The 20,313-nt window shown below is 54.8% G+C and overlaps 1 protein-coding gene across 8 annotated transcripts in view; it reads left to right on the forward strand.

The window, feature by feature from the left end:
- The window catches only part of BCOR (BCL6 corepressor), a 91,288-nt gene extending 71,346 nt beyond the window's left edge, over window positions 1-19,942 (forward strand). For 5 of the 8 annotated variants that reach the window (XM_056131173.1, XM_056131172.1, XM_056131174.1 and 2 more), the window contains exons 3-15: window positions 896-974; window positions 1,645-4,494; window positions 5,382-5,435; window positions 5,921-6,107; window positions 10,092-10,343; window positions 10,656-11,000; window positions 11,482-11,807; window positions 12,035-12,289; window positions 16,797-16,963; window positions 17,045-17,190; window positions 17,567-17,647; window positions 17,840-17,996; window positions 18,758-19,942. In XM_056131173.1, the coding sequence (XP_055987148.1) occupies window positions 896-974; window positions 1,645-4,494; window positions 5,382-5,435; window positions 5,921-6,107; window positions 10,092-10,343; window positions 10,656-11,000; window positions 11,482-11,807; window positions 12,035-12,289; window positions 16,797-16,963; window positions 17,045-17,190; window positions 17,567-17,647; window positions 17,840-17,996; window positions 18,758-19,049 (5,191 nt within the window). In that variant the 3' untranslated portion in view covers window positions 19,050-19,942. The remainder of the gene's footprint in view (window positions 1-895; window positions 975-1,644; window positions 4,495-5,381; window positions 5,436-5,920; window positions 6,108-10,091; window positions 10,344-10,655; window positions 11,001-11,481; window positions 11,808-12,034; window positions 12,290-16,796; window positions 16,964-17,044; window positions 17,191-17,566; window positions 17,648-17,839; window positions 17,997-18,757) is intronic. The other 3 variants (XM_056131178.1, XM_056131176.1, XM_056131179.1) reach the window with 3 other exon arrangements.
- The last annotated feature ends 371 nt before the right edge of the window (window positions 19,943-20,313 follow it).

Here is a 20,313-nt window from a genome sequence, read left to right on the forward strand (position 1 = left end):
CTGTGGGCCCAGGTGGATCGGCATGCGATGTGCTTTTAAAACAAATAGTTTGCTCAGTAATAAATGGGGGAGGGGGGACGAGAGCCATTCTTCCCATCAATGGAGCCTCTGCTCCCCTGCTTTCTCACCCCCCCATCCCCACACCCCCACCCCTGCACTCAGTCCCCCTGCACCTCTGCAGCACTTCCTAATGAGTAATTTGGAGGGGCACGTAGAGGCCGCTAAGCGGCAGATGATTGAAGCAGCTCTTCGGGGGCAATGACGAAACTCGCCTCGGCTGCTTGTCAGCGATTGGATCCTGGGGATTTGGAAGTTGGCACCGAGCACTTGCTTTATCGATGCTCGCTGATAATAAGTCCCTGGGCAGCCGCAGCAGCCTGGCACAGATGTGCGGCTTCCTCGGGAGCCCGGAGCAGCTGACATTTGTGTGATATCCGCGTGCATCCCCCATCATTTTCATCAAGGCAGTCAAATATGGCTTCATTATCACCATGGAAACGCGTGTCATAGGCCCCGCTGCCGAAACTTAGGAGGGGAAAGTTTGATAAGCCTCGTGGGTGACCCAAGTGATGGGGCGCAGCCAGGCCTGCAGCTCTGGCCTTCTGGTTCCCCCGGGGTTCCTGGCCAGCTTGGCAGCAGCCTGCAGATTGGCAGGGGCAGTGGTTTCCTGGCTCCCCCGCCTCATTGGAGGTGGCCCGTGGCCACTGCCCTGCTGTTCCTTCACCTTGCCTGCTCCAGGTGATTGGCTGTGGCCTCGGTGGGGCAGGAGAAACCGCAACCGTAATGGGCAGGGGTTGGGAAATGCTGTTAGTAGAAGCGGGTCGGTCCTGGGGTGAATGGGAAAGAGGACTGAGCGGAGAACCCTTTCGTGATGTTGATGTGTCCTTTGAAATAGGAAGATTCCTGTAAATGATGGTGATGCTTCCAAGGCCAGACTGGAACTGAGGGAGGACAATCCCGTGAACCACAGCGTGGTAAGAGCTGAGCGGGTTCTCTCGGGGTGCCAAGGCTCTAACTCAGTGCTCACGGAGCCTACTCAAGGGTTGGGGTTTCCATTCGAGCTGAGTGTAGGGGACCCCCCGTAACCCCCACTGGGCTCTCCCCCAAACACTTCTGCCTCACCGTTAGGTCCCATGGGGGGAGAGAGCAGGGGTTGCCACCAGGCCAATGTGCCCACCGGGTAGATCCTTGGCAGTGGACTGGGGAACACAGACCTGTCCTTAGACACCAGCAAGAGAGACAGGCGAGAAACACGACTCCTGTTGGGCCTTGTGGCATGCAGGAGGGCTGGATGGAGGACTGTGCTGTGAGGAGGGGAGAGTTGCTGTTGCAGGCAGCACGGGCTTTTTGCTGAGAAGGTGAATTTTCCCGAGTTAATAGATCACTGAATTAATGTATGGGCCCAGCATCTAAAGGGGTCGAGGTTTGACATGCGTCCAGGATACTAGTTGAATAGAGAAGTCTCAAGAGCCACTGGGTTTGAGGAGAGATGGGAGGGGGGAGGGCCCCAAATTCCTTTCTTTCTTAACCCTTTCTGCTTGGGTTGGAGGTCAGGGACTCTTGCACTCCGGGCTCCACTGGGGAGCGGTCCCTGTGGCTTGGCAGGCCTGCCCCAAGTAACGCCCCTGTCCTTCTCCTGCCAAGGTGGACGCGACCACGGCCCATCGCATTGATGGGCTGGCAGCACTGAGCATGGACCGCACGGGCCTGATCCGGGAAGGGCTGCGGGTGCCCGGCAACATCGTCTATTCGAACTTGTGTGGACTGGGGGCCGAGAAAGGCCGGGAGGCAGCCACAAGCACACTCGCAGGTCTTGGCTTCTCTTCCGAGAGGAATCCAGAAATGCAATTCAAACCCACCACCCCCGAGACCGTGGAGGCTTCTGCTGTAGCCGGCAAAGCCCCCAATGGCTTCAGTGCTATCTATAAAACACCCCCTGGAATACAAAAAGGTGCCGTCCCCACCGCTGACACCCTGGGCTTGGACCGACCTACCAGTGACAAGCAGAACCCACTTAACATCAATGGTGCTAGTTATCTGCGTCTTCCTTGGGTCAATCCTTACATGGAGGGGGCTACCCCAGCCATCTATCCTTTTCTTGACTCGCCCAATAAGTATTCACTGAACATGTACAAGGCCTTGCTACCTCAGCAGTCCTACAGCTTGGCCCAGCCGCTGTACTCTCCGGTCTGCACTAACGGGGAGCGATTCCTCTACCTGCCTCCCCCTCACTACGTCAGCCCCCACATCCCCTCATCCCTGGCATCGCCCATGAGGCTCTCGACGCCTTCGGCCTCCCCGGCCATCCCTCCGCTGGTCCACTGTGCAGATAAGAGCCTGCCCTGGAAGATGGGCGTCAGTCCCGGGAACCCGGTGGAGCCACACGCCTACCCTCACATCCAAAACAGCAAACAGCCTCGGGTGCCCTCAGCCAAGGCCGTCACCAGTGGGCTGCCAGGGGATGCTGCTCTCCTGCTGCCCCCCTCGCCTCGGCCTTCCCCTCGCGTGCACCTGCCCTCTCAGCCCCCCGCAGACACCTACTCAGAATTCCACAAGCACTACGCCAGGATCTCCACCTCCCCCTCGGTCACCCTGTCGAAGCCATACATGACGGTCAGCAGCGAGTTCCCCGGGGCCAGGCTCTCCAACAGCAAGTATCCCAAGGCCCCGGAGGGAGCCGAGGGGGGCCCATCTGGGGCTGGGCACCCCCGTAAGGCCACAGGGCAAGACAGGAAGGAAGGCAGCTCGCCGCCCCTGTTGGAGAAGCAGCCGGTTACCAAAGACACCACCGACAAGCCACTCGACTTGTCCGCGAAAGTGGTGGATGGCGGTGAGGCCTCCAAAGCCGAGCACGTGAAGAAGATGCCCCCCACGGTGCTGGTGCACAGCCGAGCCGCCAGCGGCTTAGTGCTCGCTGGAAGCGAGCTGCCGAAAGAAACCTTATCTCCTCCCGGAAACGGCTGTGCTATCTATAGATCTGAAATCATTAGCACTGCTCCCTCGTCCTGGGTGGTGCCCGGGCCCAGTCCCAACGAAGAGAACAATGGCAAGAGCCTGCCTCTGAAAAACAAGGCCCTGGACTGGGCCATCCCCCAGCAGCGGAGCTCTTCGTGTCCCCGCATGGGTGGCGCTGATGCGGTGGTCACCAACGTGGCGGGGGCCGTGCCCAGTGGCGGCCGCCCAGCCTCCGCGTCGCCCGCCCCCAACGCCAACACCGAGGGCAGCAAGACCAGCCGCACCGTCGACACCACACCATCTGTCATCCAGCACGTGGGCCAGCCCCCCACCACGCCAGCCAAGCACAGCGGCGGCGTCAGTAGCAAGGGCACCAAAACCAGCAATCCCGAACCCAGCTTTAAAGCAAACGAAAATGGCCTGCCACCCAGCTCCATCTTCCTGTCCCCCAACGAGGCGTTCAGGTCCCCTCCCATCCCCTATCCCCGGAGCTACCTCCCGTACCCAGCTCCAGAGGGCATTGCCATCAGCCCCCTCTCTTTACACGGGAAGGGACCTGTCTACCCTCATCCCGTTTTGTTGCCGAACGGCAGTCTCTTCCCTGGGCACCTGGCCCCCAAGCCTGGGCTGCCCTACGGACTCCCCACAGGCCGGCCAGAGTTTGTTACCTACCAAGATGCGCTGGGGTTGGGCATGGTGCACCCCATGTTAATACCTCACACGCCCATCGACATCACTAAGGAGGAGAAGCCCGAGAGGCGGTCCCGCTCCCACGAGAGAGCCCGCTACGAGGACCCCAGCCTCCGGAGCCGATTCTCCGAGATGTTGGAAGCTAGCAGCGCCAAGCTGCACCCTGAAGTCCCCGCGGACAAAAACCTCAAGCCGAACCCCAGTTGGAATCAAGGGAAGCCCGTCCTCAAAAGCGACAAGCTCGTCTACGTCGACCTCCTCCGGGAAGAGCCTGCCTCGGTGAAAGCCGACGCCACCCTGTCCAAACCCAGCTTCGCCGCTGCCGAGAGCGGGACCCAGAGCACTGAGCCCCCCCAGCCCCCCGCAGACCCGGCCCTGCAGCCCCACCGAGATTTCATCACCCTGCGGGAAGAGCTGGGGCGCATCAGTGACTTCCACGAAGCTTATGCCTTCAAACAGGCGCCAGGCCAGTCGGTCTTCAGCCTGAGCAAGGAGAACGTGCCAGCGGGAACCCCCAAGGAGACTCTGGGGGTGTCAGTCTCCACTCCGTTTCTGGAGCCGAGTCTGGGCAGCGACGGTCCCGCTGTAACTTTTGGTAAAGCTCAAGAGGATCCCAAACCATTTTGCGTGGGCGGTGCTCCCCCCAACGTGGACGTCACCCCTGCCTATACCAAAGAGGGAGCCGATGAGGCCGAGTCCAGCGATGGCAAAGTGCTGAAACCCAAGCCATCCAAGCTGGCCAAGAGAATCGCCAACTCCGCCGGTTACGTGGGTGACCGATTCAAGTGTGTCACGACCGAACTGTACGCTGACTCGAGTCAGCTCAGCCGGGAGCAGCGGGCATTGCAGGTGAGCCCCCCGCACCCCCAGCTCAGTTTCAGTAATTTGATCAGTTGTCAGTAGTTGTTTTTTGTTTTGTTTTATTTTGTTTGTTTAGTTGGGTTTATTTAAATTTTTTTGGTTGGTTGGTTTTTTTGGTGTTTTTTTTTTTTTTTGGTTTTTTTTTTGTTGTTGTTGTTGGTTGGTTGGGTTTTATTGGTGTTTTTTATTTTGGTTTGTTTGGTTTTTGTTTTTATTTATTTATTTATTTTTAATTAGATGTATAAGGAGGATGGGGTGGGGGTGGGGAGGGGACAGCAGGCCAGGACACTAGGCAGATCTGGTTAACGAAGTTTATGGTAATTTCAATGTATGTAACGTCCAGTAAAAGGGGGACTGAGCGCTAGCACATGGGAGAATCTTTCTCTGGCTACTTTAAGTTATTCTGTAGATGTTAAGCAAACTCTGCTGGAATGCTGATAACGGAAGTTGTAATTACTGGGAAGGCTAGCTAAAGACTGCATGACGTTTACCTATCAATTGCTTTGATTTCTCTTGCCATTTTACTGTGCGTTAACAAGTAGACCTAAAAGTACTGTTTAGGATGCCTGGCGTGATACTTGGTGAAAGTGTGTGGCAGCCGCATGTCTGGGAGTCTGCATTTTTAAATTTTTTTTTTCACAAAAAAAAGAGAAAAGAAAAAGAAAACTCGCTTTTAAAGGGATAGAGTGTATTTAACTTGCTAGTGAATTATGCTAGATGTTGTATAGGAATTTCCTTAAGATATTTTACTTTTAATTAAGAGATAAATAAAGCCAAATTGTTTTTTGCAATGTTAAGAAAAAAATTGGTTTATGCTTATAAAAATGGATGAAGTTATCTAAATGATCCATTGAGTGCCCATTTTAATTACATAGATGGAAGGATTACAAGAGGACAGTATTTTATGTCTACCCGCTGCTTACTGTGAGGTCAGTTCTTCAAATTTTTATTACTAGAATCTTACATAAACCTTTTGAGTTAAATTTCATTTCCAAATATACCAAGGGAAGTTTGTGGGCCATGGTCGTCTTTATTCATTGTGCATTTTGTTTTCTTTTCTGTTGTTTTATTTGTTTTGTTTTCTTTGCGTTGTGTTTTGTTTTATTTTATTTACCTTCCAAAGAGAGTGTCTGTCTCTATGCACTAGTGTATGTATGGATGTACATACACACCGCATATTTATCTATATACACGTGGCTTTATGAATAAAGAATGTGACTACTCACATTTAGATTCTCTTAAATTTGTATCTCTTACATTTTAAAATATCTTCGTTGTATCGTAAATTGTGGTTGGTTTTGGGCAAGCTTTTCTTGGAAAAGACTTTTTTTCCTTTGAGGTAAGGTTGGTGAAATCGCTGTTGTGGTAAGGCATCGTGTTTTTTTTTTTCTTTCCATCTCCCTTGTCTTTCTAGCGTGCAATGATGCGCTTCTCCGAGTTGGAGATGAAAGAGCGAGAAGGGGGCCACCCTACAACCAAAGACTCCGAAGTGTGCAAATTCAGCCCCGCTGACTGGGAAAGGTTGAAAGGAAATCAGGACAAAAAGCCAAAGTCGGTCGCCCTGGAGGAGGCCATTGCTGAGCAGAATGACAGTGAGAGAAGTAAGTCACCTGGAGGGCAAGGGTGGCAAGGGCAGGGGTACATTTAGGGCAGAGGAGAGACAGTTGCCAGGGGAGAAGTGGAGTCTGGTTTATTCCTGTCAACCTTTGTAGACACTGGGACCCCAGGCACCTAGGAAACATTCTTTCCAGGGGACACGTCCTTTCTGACTCTTGATAATAGGGTCCCAACAGAGGGGTGACTGGCTCTGGGGAATCCCTATGTTCACTTCATCCCCTCCCTGGCGGCTGCTGTGCCTCAGTGGGGTGAAGATGGTGGTGGGGACTGGAGGAGGATCATAATTCTTTTCTGTGGCCTTTTCATCCCCCATTCTTAAGAGTGGACAGTGGGAATCGAGCGATAGCACAGTGGGTAGGGCGTTTGCCTTGCATGTGGCCAACCGGGTTCGATCCCTGCCATCCTATATGGTCCCACGAGCACCGCCATGAGTTATTCCTGAGAATAGAGCCAGGAGTAACCTCTGCATCGCTGGGTGTGACCCAAAAAGTGATGAATGAATAATTTTTTAAAAAAAGCGGATGGTACCATGAGCCTGGCACACAGTCAGGTCTCACTTCACCAGGCAGACGGCTGGCTTATGTCTTGAAGGCCAACTGTGGCAAGAAAGCTAGCATTGCCTCTGACTCCCAATTCCTGGTCTGTCCGTGTCCCGTCTCCAGTCTTCCCCCTCCACCCCCCTTGCTCCCTGGCTTCACAGATCGCTCAGAAGCCACTTGAAAAGGTCTAGCTTCTCCCTTGGCAATTCCACCCATTCCAGGCCTCTATGGCCTAAATCTTCCTCACTGTTCTGGGTTGACTGTGAGGAGGAAGGAAGCAGGAAGTGAGGCCAGCCTCAAGTGTAAGTGTAAGGCTTGTTCTCTGCTTTGCCCAGAAAGTGGTCATACATACACAGGGTGGCTGATGCCCACCCCTCACGTGGCACCAGTTTCCCCCCATCCTGGGGCGTTCAGGCCTTCCTCTTAGAGAAGTGTCCATCCCTTCTGTCTTGCAGAAATTAAAGGCTGGGCATAGCCCACGGACACTACCCAAGGGACCATAAGATACCCCTGAGGGTGGGAAAGAGGGGGAGGGGCTCAGTCATTGTCCTGCTTCGTCTGACTCAGTCCCGAGACAGACATACCTGATTTTGGCTGCAGAGTAAATAGTACTCCTTGTTCCTTTGGCCTTCCTGTAAGACAAGGTACCTGTCGACCTGTTAGCCCTGAGCCCTGAGGGACAGGGGCAGTACCAGGCGCCGCCTTCCCAGGGTGGTCAGGAAGGGTGGGTTTTAAAAGTAGCCTCGTGGGCCGGAGGGACAGGTCAGGAGTAAGGCGCTTGCCTTGCATGTGGCCAGCCCCAGTTCCATCCCTGGCACCAACTAGAGGGCCCCCCAAGCACCAACTAGAGTGATCCCTTGAGCTCAGAGCCAGAAATAGACATATTCCTTTGGGAAGAATATGTGATGCCAGGGCTCAAATCTTGGGTATCCCGCCTGCCATCTCCAGCCCTCTGAGGGAGCTGCTCGGACTCAGCTTGATGGGAAAAGACGAGGAGGCACCGGCCCTTCCTTCTCCCTTGGCAGCCTAGGAGCTGCTCAGCGGCAGGACCTGGATGCAGGAAACTCAGCTTCCACAGAGCGTGTTTCAGAAGCTCAGTGGAGCTAAGTGGGCCAGTGTCCTCCCGCCTTGGCTGTAACGGGTGCGAGTTTGAACAAGGTTAGCCTTCATTCGTCCTGAAGTGTGACCACACATGGGCGTGTTTAGCAAACCAGCCACCGAGCCAGTCACATCAAGGGCCCTCATGCTCACGAGGGGTTGAAGGGCATGGTGGCAAAACTCTGTGGCCTGGAGTCCTGGTGCCTAGCTGCCCTCCTGTGCAGTGGGTGGAGGACAGAATGGGACACCCTCCATGCTGAGTGGCCACAGGAGCACCACAGCCACCCCTGGGTGGTTTTCTGGTTGTTTCTGGTCATAATTGAGGTCGTGCTAGGTCTTGAATGGACAGGGTTACCTGCGAGGGAATCAGGAGCTGGGGACAAGGGAGTTTTGTTGGGTTAAGATCCTCTCATGATCTGGGCAAGAAAGCGATTAAACAGGTGTCTGGGGAGGTGATTTCAGTGACTCCCATGACAGTTTAGGAAGAGGAACCACAGGCACCATACTATGGGGGGGGTGGGTGTCTCCAGGGGACTGTGCGGAAGTGGTGCCAGAGGAGACTAGAAAAGGGCTTTTTTTTTTTCTTTTTGGGTCACACCTGGTGATACACAAGGGTTGCTCCTGGCTCTGCACTCAGGAATTACTCCTGGCGGTGCTCAGGGGGACCATAAGGGAGGCTGGGAATCAAACCTGGGTCGGCCATGTACAAGGCAAACACCCTACCCACTGTGCTATCGCTCCAGACCCAGGGCTTCTTTCTTAAGGGGACACTTAGGCATCGGGGAGCGGTCAATTGGGCACAGCCCACCAAAGCCACCTGTGAAGTCTTCCGGGGGTATGGGTGGCAGAGCCCAGAGATGAACCCTGAGCTTTGGGCGCAGGGACAAACCCTCCCTCCGTGAATGGTGGCATGGGGACTGCCAGCCAGGGTCTGCGTTGTCCACGTGCAGGGGGAATGGAGATTGGGCCCAGAAGTCCTTGCTGAAGCCTCTGTTGACATCACCAGCCACCCGGTCAGAGACCCCTGGTTGCCCTTCCTGTGGGGGCAGGGTGGGGAGTGAATGCTGCATCAGTGAATGTTCCAATCACCTCTGGAGTTCTTGACACAACCCCCGTCCCCCTGGTCTTGCTGGGAAAGCCACTTGGACAGTAGAGAGAGGGCGCCTGTGAAGATCCTCACCCAATCAGGACACAGGCAGGCATGGAGGGGCTTTTGTTGAAGTGCTTTCTCCGTCCTTTCTACCCGCTCTGGCCTGTGTTTATGAAGCCCACTCCGGGGAGGCCACTTGCAGTAATGGTCCCACTTTACAACTGGTGGGGGCAGGGAGCGGGACTGAGTTGTAAAGCGGCACTGTTACTACTGCCAGAGTGCTTAAGAGGGTCACGGAGCAGCCTGAGTGTGAGCCACAGTGGCAGCGCGGCTCCGTGGATGGTTTGGGGCGGTGGCTTTCCTCCTGCGGCTGAGCCGCCAAGAGCCGCACTGGCCGGGTTTGGCAGGGCAAGCATCCCCGGCACTGTGGTGAGTGAGAGAATGGCTCGGGACTCCTCCATTCCTTGGCCAGTGGCCCCATCTCTCCCAACTTTTGGCGGGGGCAGTGGTTCCCTAACTCCATCTCGGAAGGAACCCCCAATACAGAGTTTGTGCCCCTGACCACATGCAGCTGGGAACCTGGGTGATCGTTTGGAATGGTTTGCTGATCAGCAGGGCCCTGGGCTAGCCCCTTCTCAGGCTGACATAAGGAAAGTGTGGGGTGCCACCAGGCTGGGTTTTTGAAGGCGAGTCCTTCGACAGCACCAGACTGGAGCAGAGGGGACCACAAGGGCATGGACATCATGCTGGGGTCTAGAGGGCAGGAAAGCGGAGCAGCCTCTGGGTCCGTTAACCTGCTTTCCTCCTAGGATTAAGTGAGGGAGGCTTGGGCAGCAATCAGGTTACACTGGGCATATGTGTATGTGGGGGGGGGGGGGGGAGTTCCAGCTCCTATTCTCACCTGCTAACCAGGTGGACACAGAGCCCTCCTTTGAGTAACATTTGGGGGGCTGTTTGACTTCTTTGTCGCATCAGCCCTGTATTTCCAAATCACTGCCTCGGCACAGATTCCATGGAGATGCTCCGGGCAGCCTGGCCGTGGAGGTCTCTAGCTGTAGCCCTCCCGTTGTCCGTGGGCAGAGGCCCAGGAGAGCTAGAGGCGCCTGTCGGGACACACAGCCCACAGCTAGAGCCTGTCTGTGCCTGAGCTCCTGCCGCTGCTCTTGAGAAACCCCTTGGAAGGGAGAAGGTGGGCGCTGCGCCTACATTTCTGGGTTCCTCTCCCCCCACCCCCACCCCAGGCGAATACAGTGCCGGGAACAAACAGGACCCCTCGGAAGACAAGGAGCTGCCTGCTGAGAAGTACTTGGTGGACAGGCAGCCTGTGAGCGAGGCAGCCCCCGAGCCTGCGGCCCCGGATATGCCACACAGCCCAGCGCTCCGGCTGGACCGCAAACGCAGGGCATCCGGTGACACTGGCCACACCGAGACCCCGGGGGACGAGCTGCCTGATGACCCGCTGCTGAAAGCCAAGCGCAGGAGGGTGTCCAAAGGTGAGTTGGCAGCTTCCGCGGCCAGAGGGACCCCTCCCACCCTTCGCCACGGGGCACCTGAGGGAAACCCCCCCTTGCCTTGATTCCCCTCCCATGCCCCGCCAGCCCCGGAACAGCCACCGCACCCCACTCCCCAAAGCCAGAGGTAAATACCCAAGACATAGGTGCCCCCGCCCTACCCCCCATCCTGACACCTCGAGCCAGAGAGCGTGCCCCCCCCCGCCCCACCCCCACCCTCCTTAGTGATAACGTTTTTGTTGCCCCCTCCTCCCTGGGGGCTTTTTGATTAATTTGTAGTTATTTCTCCATTAGATGACTGGCCTGAGAGGGAAATGACACCCAGTTCCTCTAACCACTTAGAAGACCCACATTATAGTGAGCTGACCAACCTGAAGGTGTGCATTGAATTAACAGGGCTCCATCCTAAAAAGCAACGCCACTTGCTGCACCTCAGAGAACGCTGGGAACAGCAGGTGTCGGCAGCCGAGGGCAAACCTGGCCGGCAGGGCAGGAAGGAAGTGACCCAGGCCGAACAGCCTGAGGTCACCGCGCAGGGCAATAACATCCCCGACGACAAAGCGGGCAGGAAAAGGGCAGAAGGCAAAGGACACAGAGGCTGGCCCGAAGACTGTCTGAAGCCTGGAGAGCCTGAGCAAGGTATGCCGGAAGTCAGCCTGAAGCTGGAGGGGGCTGGGGTGGGTGCAGGCAAGCACTGGAGATGCGGAACCCCGGGCCAGGACTTGTCCCCGATCTTCCACTTCCTTTCAAAACATACAGGGAAGAGAGAGGGAGCCCAGCTTGCTGGTCAGCGCCGCCCCCCCCCCCCCCACCCCATGGGAGTGGGGATTGATCCTGAGCCCGGGGTTGGAGGTGCTGGGGAGAGCCTGGCTTCTGCCCTGTGTCCAGGCCCTTCGAAGCAGCTTGGCTTTTGTGGGTTAACCTATTTGCCGTTTGAATGTGGGATAATTAAAATATTAATGCTTTGAAAACGTAATTGGTATATCTTAAGGGAGGGAAAAAAAAACTGAAGCCGCTCCAGTGATCAGTGCTAACAATGGGCTTTTTCTTTGCATGCCTGCTACAAGCCTGTAACGCCTGCTTCTTCTCCCCCACCCGCCTTGCCCCCCCTCGGATTTAGGCTTGCCTGTGTTCTCCGGCTCTCCGCCCATGAGGAGCCTTTCATCCACCAATGCAAGCGGCAAAAAGCAGACTCAGCCAAGCTGCACGCCAGCCTCGAGGCCGTCTGCCAAACAGCCCAAAATTAAAGAAAGCCAGAAGACAGATGTGCCGTGCACAGACGAGGAGGAAGACTGCCAGGCTGCCTCCCTGCTGCAGAAATACACCGACAGCAGCGAGAAACCGTCCGGGAAGAGACTGTGCAAAACCAAGCACTTGATCCCGCAGGAGCCCCGGCGGGGTGGGGCGCTGCCAGGGGACTACTACGTGGAGAATACTGATGGCAAGGTACGCCCGGCCCCTCCTGACCCCCTCTCCTGCGCCCCTATCCCCGACACTGCCCTCCAGCCTAGACTCGGCCACCCAAGCCTCGGGCTCGGAGGACTTGGAAACGAGTCAAAAGTCCAAATCCCCAAACCTCTTGCGCTGTCTGTTCTCAAAGCCAAGGCACAGGAGGGGTGGTCCCCAGTTGGAAGTGCCTTCAACCCTGCATCCCCTCTGCCCGCTCTCCCTAGGTGACCGTGCGGCGGTTCCGCAAGCGACCTGAGCCCAGTGCTGACTTCGACATATCACCTGGCAAGCAGGACCAGAAGCCCTTCGATCGGCTCCAGCAGCTGTTACCTGCTACCCAGACCTCACAGCTGCCGTGCTCCAACTCCCCTCCCGAGACCACCCAGTCCCGGCCCATGCCACCCGAGGCCCGCAGGCTGATCGTCAATAAGAACGCTGGCGAGACCCTCTTGCAGCGAGCTGCTCGCCTCGGCTATGAGGTAGGGGTCCCGCCACTACTGATGCGAGCAGGGTGGGGAAGGGGGCGGGAGAGGACCGCCGGGTTCGGGGGGCAGGTTCCTCCTGCCCCCATCTGGGGGAGGGGGGCTGGTATTTGTGTTACCGCCGCTGCCGTAACACCTCTGGTGGCTGGTTCAATCGCCGTGTGAAAAGAAAGGCCCTATGATGTCGCGTTCGTGTTCGGGCAGGTAGGCCGCTCGGCCTCCCCCAGTCTCGCTCACTTATCTCTGATAGAAAATCTGACAGAGCCCAGGGCTTGGCGGCTGGGCGAATTTTAATGAGGCCTTGAGGATTCTGATGAGCAAGGGGAGAGAACTCAGTGGCTCTGTTTGGGGTTGCTTGTGCTTTGCATGCCTCTGGGCAGTGTGTGGGGGGGTGGGATGTATGGGGAGGGGGGTGGGCAGGAAAAGTCTGTACATTTCTGGTGGGGAGGGCACCAGCCTGTTTGGTCTCTTTGGAGAGGGCTGATAGGAACCATGGTGGGGAGGGGGGCTACCTTCCACCAAACACACACACGCGCGCGCGCGCGCACACACACACACACACACACACACACACACACACACACCACTGGTGGGTAAGGCAAGCGCCCTACCCACTATCCGATCTCTCTGGCCCCCATAGTAACTCACCTTGTCTCAGCACTTCTGAGTGAGCGGTAATAACTAATATTCTCCTCTCCTGGACACCTGAGTCCCCCAAGGGGTGAATCACTTGTGCAGGAAGTGGTCCTGCTGCTGGGCTTCAAAGCTCCTCTCTGCCCACCCCACTCCCTTTCTCGAGGTCCAGCCCTCTGATGTAGGTGAGTCCCTCTGCTGTACCTTTTCTACACCCCATTGTCAGTTGGCTCTGTGACTTCAGAGCCCATGGGGTAGAGACCGTCCTTGATGCCAACCCTGGCCTGTGGAGGACTTGAAGGTTAGAGGAAATAGAAACACAGCTCAGCTAGCTGGGTGAGAGGGGCCCTGCCTAGGGGAGTGTGGGTGCACGCTGCTTCAGGGTCACCCTCTAGCACCCCACCGTCCCTGAGGCCAGAGAACGCACGTGGGGTGCTGGGATTTGGCGGGCAGCCGACAGGGTTGGCTGCGCCTTGGAAGTATTGGTGCGTTCTTCTTGCTTTGCGGAGTTTGGGGTTGGGGGTTGAACGTGCTCTCGGTGGGTGTCAACATGTCCCTTTTGGAGATCTCTGGGTTGCTCTGGAAAGAATGCTCTAGAAGGATTTTCTTGTTTGTTCACTTAGTTGCAGATGAAATCCAAATGGCAGCCAGCTGGTTGGTTGCCCTTGAGCTGAGAACAGTCCCACCGAGGGGGCCCGGGCCAAGCAGGCTCATTACTAGGGTGCTGAAGCAAATAGAACTCGTGTGCTTGTAGGCAGGGGATTGCCGCCTCCACCTGCCACGGAGGGCAGGCTGTGGAGCCTCTCTTTTGATCTTGGCTATGACGTCAGACCGTTCTAAGAATCTTTTGGTGGTCCTCTAAGAACTTTCTGTTTTGCTCATGTATTCTTTTTCAAGTTTTTGGTTCACACCCAGAGACGCTCAGGGATCACTCCTGGCGGTGGTCGGGGGATGATATGATGATATGGGATGCTGCAGACGGAACCCATGTTGGCCACGTGCAAGACAAGCGCTTTAGCCCACTGTCCTATTTCTCCAGCCCTGCTCTTGTCGCTTGAGTCCAGTTGATGGGTCTAAGACCTCAATCAAGGCACAGAGTCAGTATTTACCTTGGCTCTCGGTCCTTTGGTGCCCTGGAGAATGTTTTTTAGGACCATCTCTACCTCCCTATGGAAATTTCAGCGAATGTATTGCACAGATCACCAGGATGTTAGGACCCTCCCTAGGCCCCCCTCTTTATGGGGGGACAGGTGCAGAGCATGGACCCCAGAGCCTCACACAATGGGGATAGGGACACTGCTGCTGAGTTGCCTCCCTGAGCTGGGAGGCTGTATTTGCACTAATTGACCCACGCTTTTGGCTTCGATGCCAACTTTCTAGGGTTTCCCTAGCCCACTGGGCCCTGGTAGGTGCTGAGCGATCCTTGGCTCCCCCCAGCCTTGGTGCAGTCTGTCATATCAGTTCCAGGGGGCTTTTCCTGAAGTTAGTCTTGTTAGCTTCTGCTTAGCTGAGACACCATGTGCCGGGAAAAGGCGGCGCCCAAGCCTTCTGTCCTGTTCATCTGGCTGTCGAGGTTTAGAAACGCTGACTGCCTGCATCTCTGCGTTACACGGACCACGAGCTCGGCCTGAGCCGCACAAACCTTTCGCTCCCGGTACACGGCCTCTGCTTCTTGGGCGAAAATGCCAGTGCACAGCCACATGCTGGTGCGTTTAGTGGTGATGGTTAAATTTTCTATGAATTGAATAAATCATGTTTTAAAAAAAAGTTAATGAGGCATTTAATTAATTAACAATGTCGGGTTTATGGCTTTTATGGTTACATTTTGCGATTAATGGCATTCGGCTTATAGCCGCTTAACAGGGAATTGTCCAACAAAAACAGTTTGATTTTGTTTGGGAACGGGTGGGCTGCCCCGTCAAACACTCACGTTTCTAGCGGCAGCGAAGAAGCCAAGAAATGATGTGAACAGACGGACTCGTCTGGTCACTTCCTCCTCCTCTGGGCCCCCGGGTGGCAGTTGCTGCCATCTACTTCGGAAGCATCACACACACACACACACACACACACACACACACACCCCGCATCCTGGGACCCCAGCAAAAGGGCTGGGTGTCATGCATGTGCCAGCAGGGTCCCTAGACTAGAACTCTGGAAACCTTAGCCCACCAGGCATCAAAGGCATTCGTGCTCATGGAAAGTGGGGTCTAATTTGTGTAGGCCTTCATCTCCTCCTCCTCCCCCTCCCCCCCTCCGTGCTGAATGAGAGTGGGGAGATCTCAGCACTTGCTGTCGGGGAGCTGTGAGGCGGGGCTGTTTGGGTTTGAAGAGGGCCCGTGGCAAGGACTCTAGCCTGGTGGCCCCTGCCTTTCTTGGCCTTGCTCTGCAGCAAGCTGGCTTCCTGCCATCCTTTCCTGTCCAGGCACCCTCAGCCTGGAAGGTGTGCAGGCGAAGGCCTTAATTGTCAGGGCAAATAAACCCGGGGCTGAGAGAATGCCAGGCAGGCGGCCGGGGCTCGAGGAAAATTGATCCGCGCACAGCAGTGGGCGGCTCTCAGACCTGATCCCGGAGCCACGTGACCCGGCCTCTCCCTGACTAGGGCACACGACTCATTAGCTTGCAGCCGTCCACTCAGGGCGGCTAGTGGCGGCCTGCTAAAAGAGCAGCGGCGTCACGCGGTATCCTGGATACCGGGGCTCTGCAGGTGGCCTGGGGGCCCAGGAGATTGTGGGGCTTGCTGGCAGGTTTGGAGCTGCGGGGAAGAGACGCATTTGGGGACCTTGCCTTTCCTCTTGCTCCTCTCTTTGGGGGTGGAGCTGGTCCAGCACCCCAAGGCCGCTAGGGCTGGCCGGGACTCATCTTGAGTTGCCAGCCCAGCGAACTTTCTGGCTACCTTTCCTAGGAAAGGTGGGACCTAGGAGGGGGCAGAAAAGGGCTTCAGAGGCCATTCTTCACGTCTCTGGGAGACTAGCATGATCCCTGGAATGGGGGGCCCGGAAGCAGAAACTGCCCCGCTCCCTCCCCCCCTCCCCACCCTACTGTTGTGTGCTAGCCTGATTCAGAGTGTGTTTTCTGGTGGCAATCGCTGATCTCTGTGTTTGAAAACTTTCCTAATCAAGGTAATAAAACATTAAATAAATTATTGCTCTACTTACTGGGAGCGGTTCATATTAATATTTTAACACACCCAAGAAAAAGTACGATTAATAACAGTGATTCTAATGCTAACTGTTGACACAGAGCGCTCTCTGAGAAGGGGGACGGCGAAGCTTGTTTTATATGTAGGCTGCTGTTCTGTGCTCTCTGGGCTCCCTGTTATTAACTTAAGCAAATATGGAAATCGGCTCTTGATTCAGCCCCGAGTGAGCTGGGGGATGACGCAAAATGGAGGAGAGGGTGATTGGAATCCTTTGTCTTGACATCATATGTGGAACCCAGCAAGAGTGTCTCCTTAACTCATGGACAAAGGACTCTGGATCTTTCCAGGGCCTAGCTAATGCGGGCGCCCCTCCCTTTCAAGTTGAGGAATCTGAGCTTGTCATTGGTTTTCCCCCACCCCCTCCCGGGGGAAGGATGCTGCCATCTCCCAGGGCGGGACCTAAGACTGTCGCAGCCGGGTACACTGACTGCCTCCCAGGCCTATGAACATGAGGTTGAAGTCCACTGTCTTCCCGTCACCAGAACTGACGCACACTCACACCCCCTCCACACAAAGCATTCACACCCTCGCCCTCAAATTCCTCAGAGGGGCCCCAAGGAATTGGGAGCGCCTGCCTTCGAAAGTCTTGGGTGCTACCAAACCATCGTGTGGTCACCCCCTTAGATATTCCTTTGCAGTGACCTGCTATTGACCCCCTCCTCTGCCCCACAGGAAGTGGTCCTGTACTGCCTGGAAAACAAAATTTGTGACGTGAACCACCGAGACAACGCAGGCTACTGTGCCCTGCATGAAGCCTGTGCCAGAGGATGGCTTAACATTGTAAGGCACCTGCTAGAGTATGGTGCCGACGTCAACTGCAGTGCCCAGGACGGGACTCGGTGAGTGATGCACCATCCCACTTACCTTCCAGCTGTATCAGCGGAAGCAGCAGCGCCCAGTGTCAACCCTTTTTCTCCTAGGCCTCTCCATGATGCTGTCGAGAATGATCACCTGGAAATTGTCCGACTACTTCTCTCCTATGGTGCTGACCCCACTTTGGCTACATACTCAGGTAGAACCATCATGAAAATGACGCACAGTGAACTTATGGAGAAGTTTCTCACAGGTACGAGATGATTCGGGAACTTTCAGATCCCTAAAGGTTATCTTAGTGCCTCACTTCCAGCCCAAGCGTGCACCCCCACCCCATCCTCTCAGACCTGCAGTCCCACTTATTGTAGGGAGGCAGTTCCTCAAGTTGGAGATCCTCCTGCCCGTTGGTGGGTGAGGGAGGAACCCATTCTGGGCTTGCCAGGCTAGCGCTGGTTTAGGTGGGCGAAGGCACACATGGTGGTCTTATCCCCCACCATGCCCAGGGAGTGGGCATGTTGCTTTATCTCCTTTCCGGCCAAGAGCTGGGGGCCAAGGTCATGGGGGTAGACAGGAAATGAGGTGCCTCGACCAGCCAGGGGCTCATCGTGGGATCCTCCCCTCTCTCTCAGATTACCTGAATGATCTGCAAGGCAGAAGTGATGACGAGGACTGTGCCAGTTCCTGGGAGTTCCATGGCAGCTCCGTGTGTGGTGAGCTCAGCAGAAGGGATGGGGTGGGATTGCTTCTCTCTTAACATCGTGTGGCATGATGGCAGCCAGTTGGGGCGGGGGCACCTTTATTTATTTATTTATTTATTTTCAATGACCTTTCCCATTTTGCTCGGGCCACAGCGGGCCTCTTTGTAACCTCACTGATGCCATGTGTTGCTTGCCCTCCTCTAGAGCCAGATGATGAGAGCGGCTATGACGTGTTAGCAAACCCTCCTGGGCCCGAGGACCAGGACGAGGAGGAGGAGACTGGCAGCGATGTGTTTGAATTCGAATTCTCCGAAAGCCCCCTGTTGCCCTGTTACAACGTCCAAGTGTCTGTCGCTCAGGGGTAAGAGGTGGTGTGTGCTTTTAAGAAGTCTCCCCGCTGTTCTTGGGGTGCAGGAGTCCCACAGACCTTTAGCGAGTGAAAGGGGTGCATAGAGGGGAGGAGCAGGGTGAAGACAACGTGGCATTGTGTGCCAGCAAGACGCGTACACCCTCAGGCCCAACGGACATTGATGTCTGGTGACCTGGCATTTCCCAAGCGAGTCTCAGTACCTGGAGGGGGGCAGGGGAGTTCCTCAGGGTTCCTCCCGAGACCTGTGAGGTCTGTGAGAGAGGATTCTGCCACTCTGTTTTCTGTCAGAGGTAGGTGGGTGAGGTGGGATGATGACACCACGCCTCATGGCAACCTAGAGCTGGGACTCAGAGACTCTTCCCAGTACCATCGTGCCCCCAAGGGCTCGGAGACTGGGCGCATCCTGCCGGCCCACTGCAATTCTAATCGCTGGAGAGGTCCGCAGGTGGGGCGGGGTGCCGGTGAGGGCAGGAACCCCTTCTCAAAGGAGTGCCGCTCTTAGAAACATCTAGGGTGACCTCAGAGGAGACAACAGACTCCTCCAGGCGAGGCAGAGACTCGAGCCCTGAGCCACCGCCCTGCCCCAGCGCTGGTTTATATTTACAGTGGTTGGCCTGCCCCCAAGTGTTCTCTTACTCAACCCAGTGGGAGTTCTCCCCCGCAGGGCATGGCCCCAGTGGGAGCAAACCGGCGCGGGAGCAACTGTCGAGTCTCCCCAGGAACTCTCAACGTCGCTGTCCCCTTGCTCCTAGGCCTCGGAACTGGCTCTTGCTCTCCGATGTCCTCAAGAAATTGAAGATGTCTTCCCGCATCTTCCGCTGCAATTTCCCCAATGTGGAGATTGTCACCATCGCAGAGGCAGAATTCTACCGGCAAGTTTCAGCAAGTCTGTTGTTTTCTTGCTCCAAAGACACGGAGGCGTTTAACCCCGAGAGCAAGGAGCTGTTAGACCTGGTGGAGTTCACCAGCGAGCTGCAGGCTCTGCTGGGGTCCACAGTTGAGTGGCTGCACCCCAGTGACATGGTCTCCGATGCCTACTGGTGAGCTGCCCAGGCCGCCATGTACAGTGTGTTATAGTGTTAATCCTTGTGCATATGTGGCATAATACGACTATTTCTGTAAAGAAAGGACACTATTACATATGAAAATATCTCTTCTTTATATAAGAGAAAATGACTCCAGTCGGAAGGACTTAGAAACATGTTGTTGTCTATGTTGTTTTTTCCTTTGCAACTCTTTGGTCTGTTTTGGTGAAGTTGTTAGGGTGTTTCTTTACTTTCCATTGCACACATGCTTCGGGGGATATCTTTGTTTTTTGACTTGGGACATTTTTTTTTTTCTTTGCTTTGCTTTTTTTAAAGGAGAAAAAAAAATGGAGGAATCGGAGCTCCCCACTTTGATTGAATTTCGTACAAAGCTCTGACGACAGAGACCGGAGCTGTCACGGAGGGCGGGTAGAACCAGGTGGTGGGTGTTGGGGAGTGTGGTTAAGGCACTTGGTTATGTTGTAACTTTTTATGTTTTGTTTACAGAGTTACCTGCTCAGGCCAGGTAGATGCTACTGGATGTGATCCAGTGGCGTGTAATATAAATTCACACCATATCCACACACAACAACTAATTGTATGAAACTTTTATATCCTAATTTAAAAGCTGTGAAATTCGTTTTCACGCATCAAACCGGATTGTTTATATGTTTAAACATTTTATGCTCTTATTTAAAGAAGACTTTGAGCTATTTTTTTCTGTACCCTGTAAAATATGGAAAACTAACATAATATGTTGAGGTTGCTTGAAAAATGTACATAAAACTAAAATTTTCTGAATTGTGTGTTTATGTTTGAAATCTGTGTTTTAACTTTGTAAGTAAATTCTCTGCCTTTGTATTTATATTTTACAAAAATTTTCTTAAAAGGCAATAAACCTGTTGAGGAAAAGAGAAATTTGAAGTCACTGGTGTCTTATGAATAAGAAGCCTTCTTGTCATGGGTGTTTTTTAAGGAATGGTAATAGTGAAAGTGGTGATAGTTTGGGTTCCCTAAATGTGACCAGAGGACTCTGGGGGGTTGCCCACCATCTTTCTCTTCCCCTTCTTCTTTTATGCCCTTCAAGGCCCTTACTTTTCTTTGGGGACCACACCTGGGGATACTCAGGGCTTAGTCCTGGTAGGGCTGAGGGTACCTGGGATCTTCAAACCAGGTTAGCTGCGTGCAAGGCAAGCACCCTATCGCTTCATTCTCTTCAGCTCCCTCAAGGGGCTTTTACATGGGCTTGGCCAGAGTTTGCTAGAGTAGCTCCCTCTTGGCCA

Source organism: Sorex fumeus, unplaced genomic scaffold (assembly GCF_029834395.1).
Source record: "Sorex fumeus unplaced genomic scaffold, SorFum_2.1 ptg000086l, whole genome shotgun sequence".
NCBI classification, from domain to species: domain Eukaryota; kingdom Metazoa; phylum Chordata; class Mammalia; order Eulipotyphla; family Soricidae; genus Sorex; species Sorex fumeus.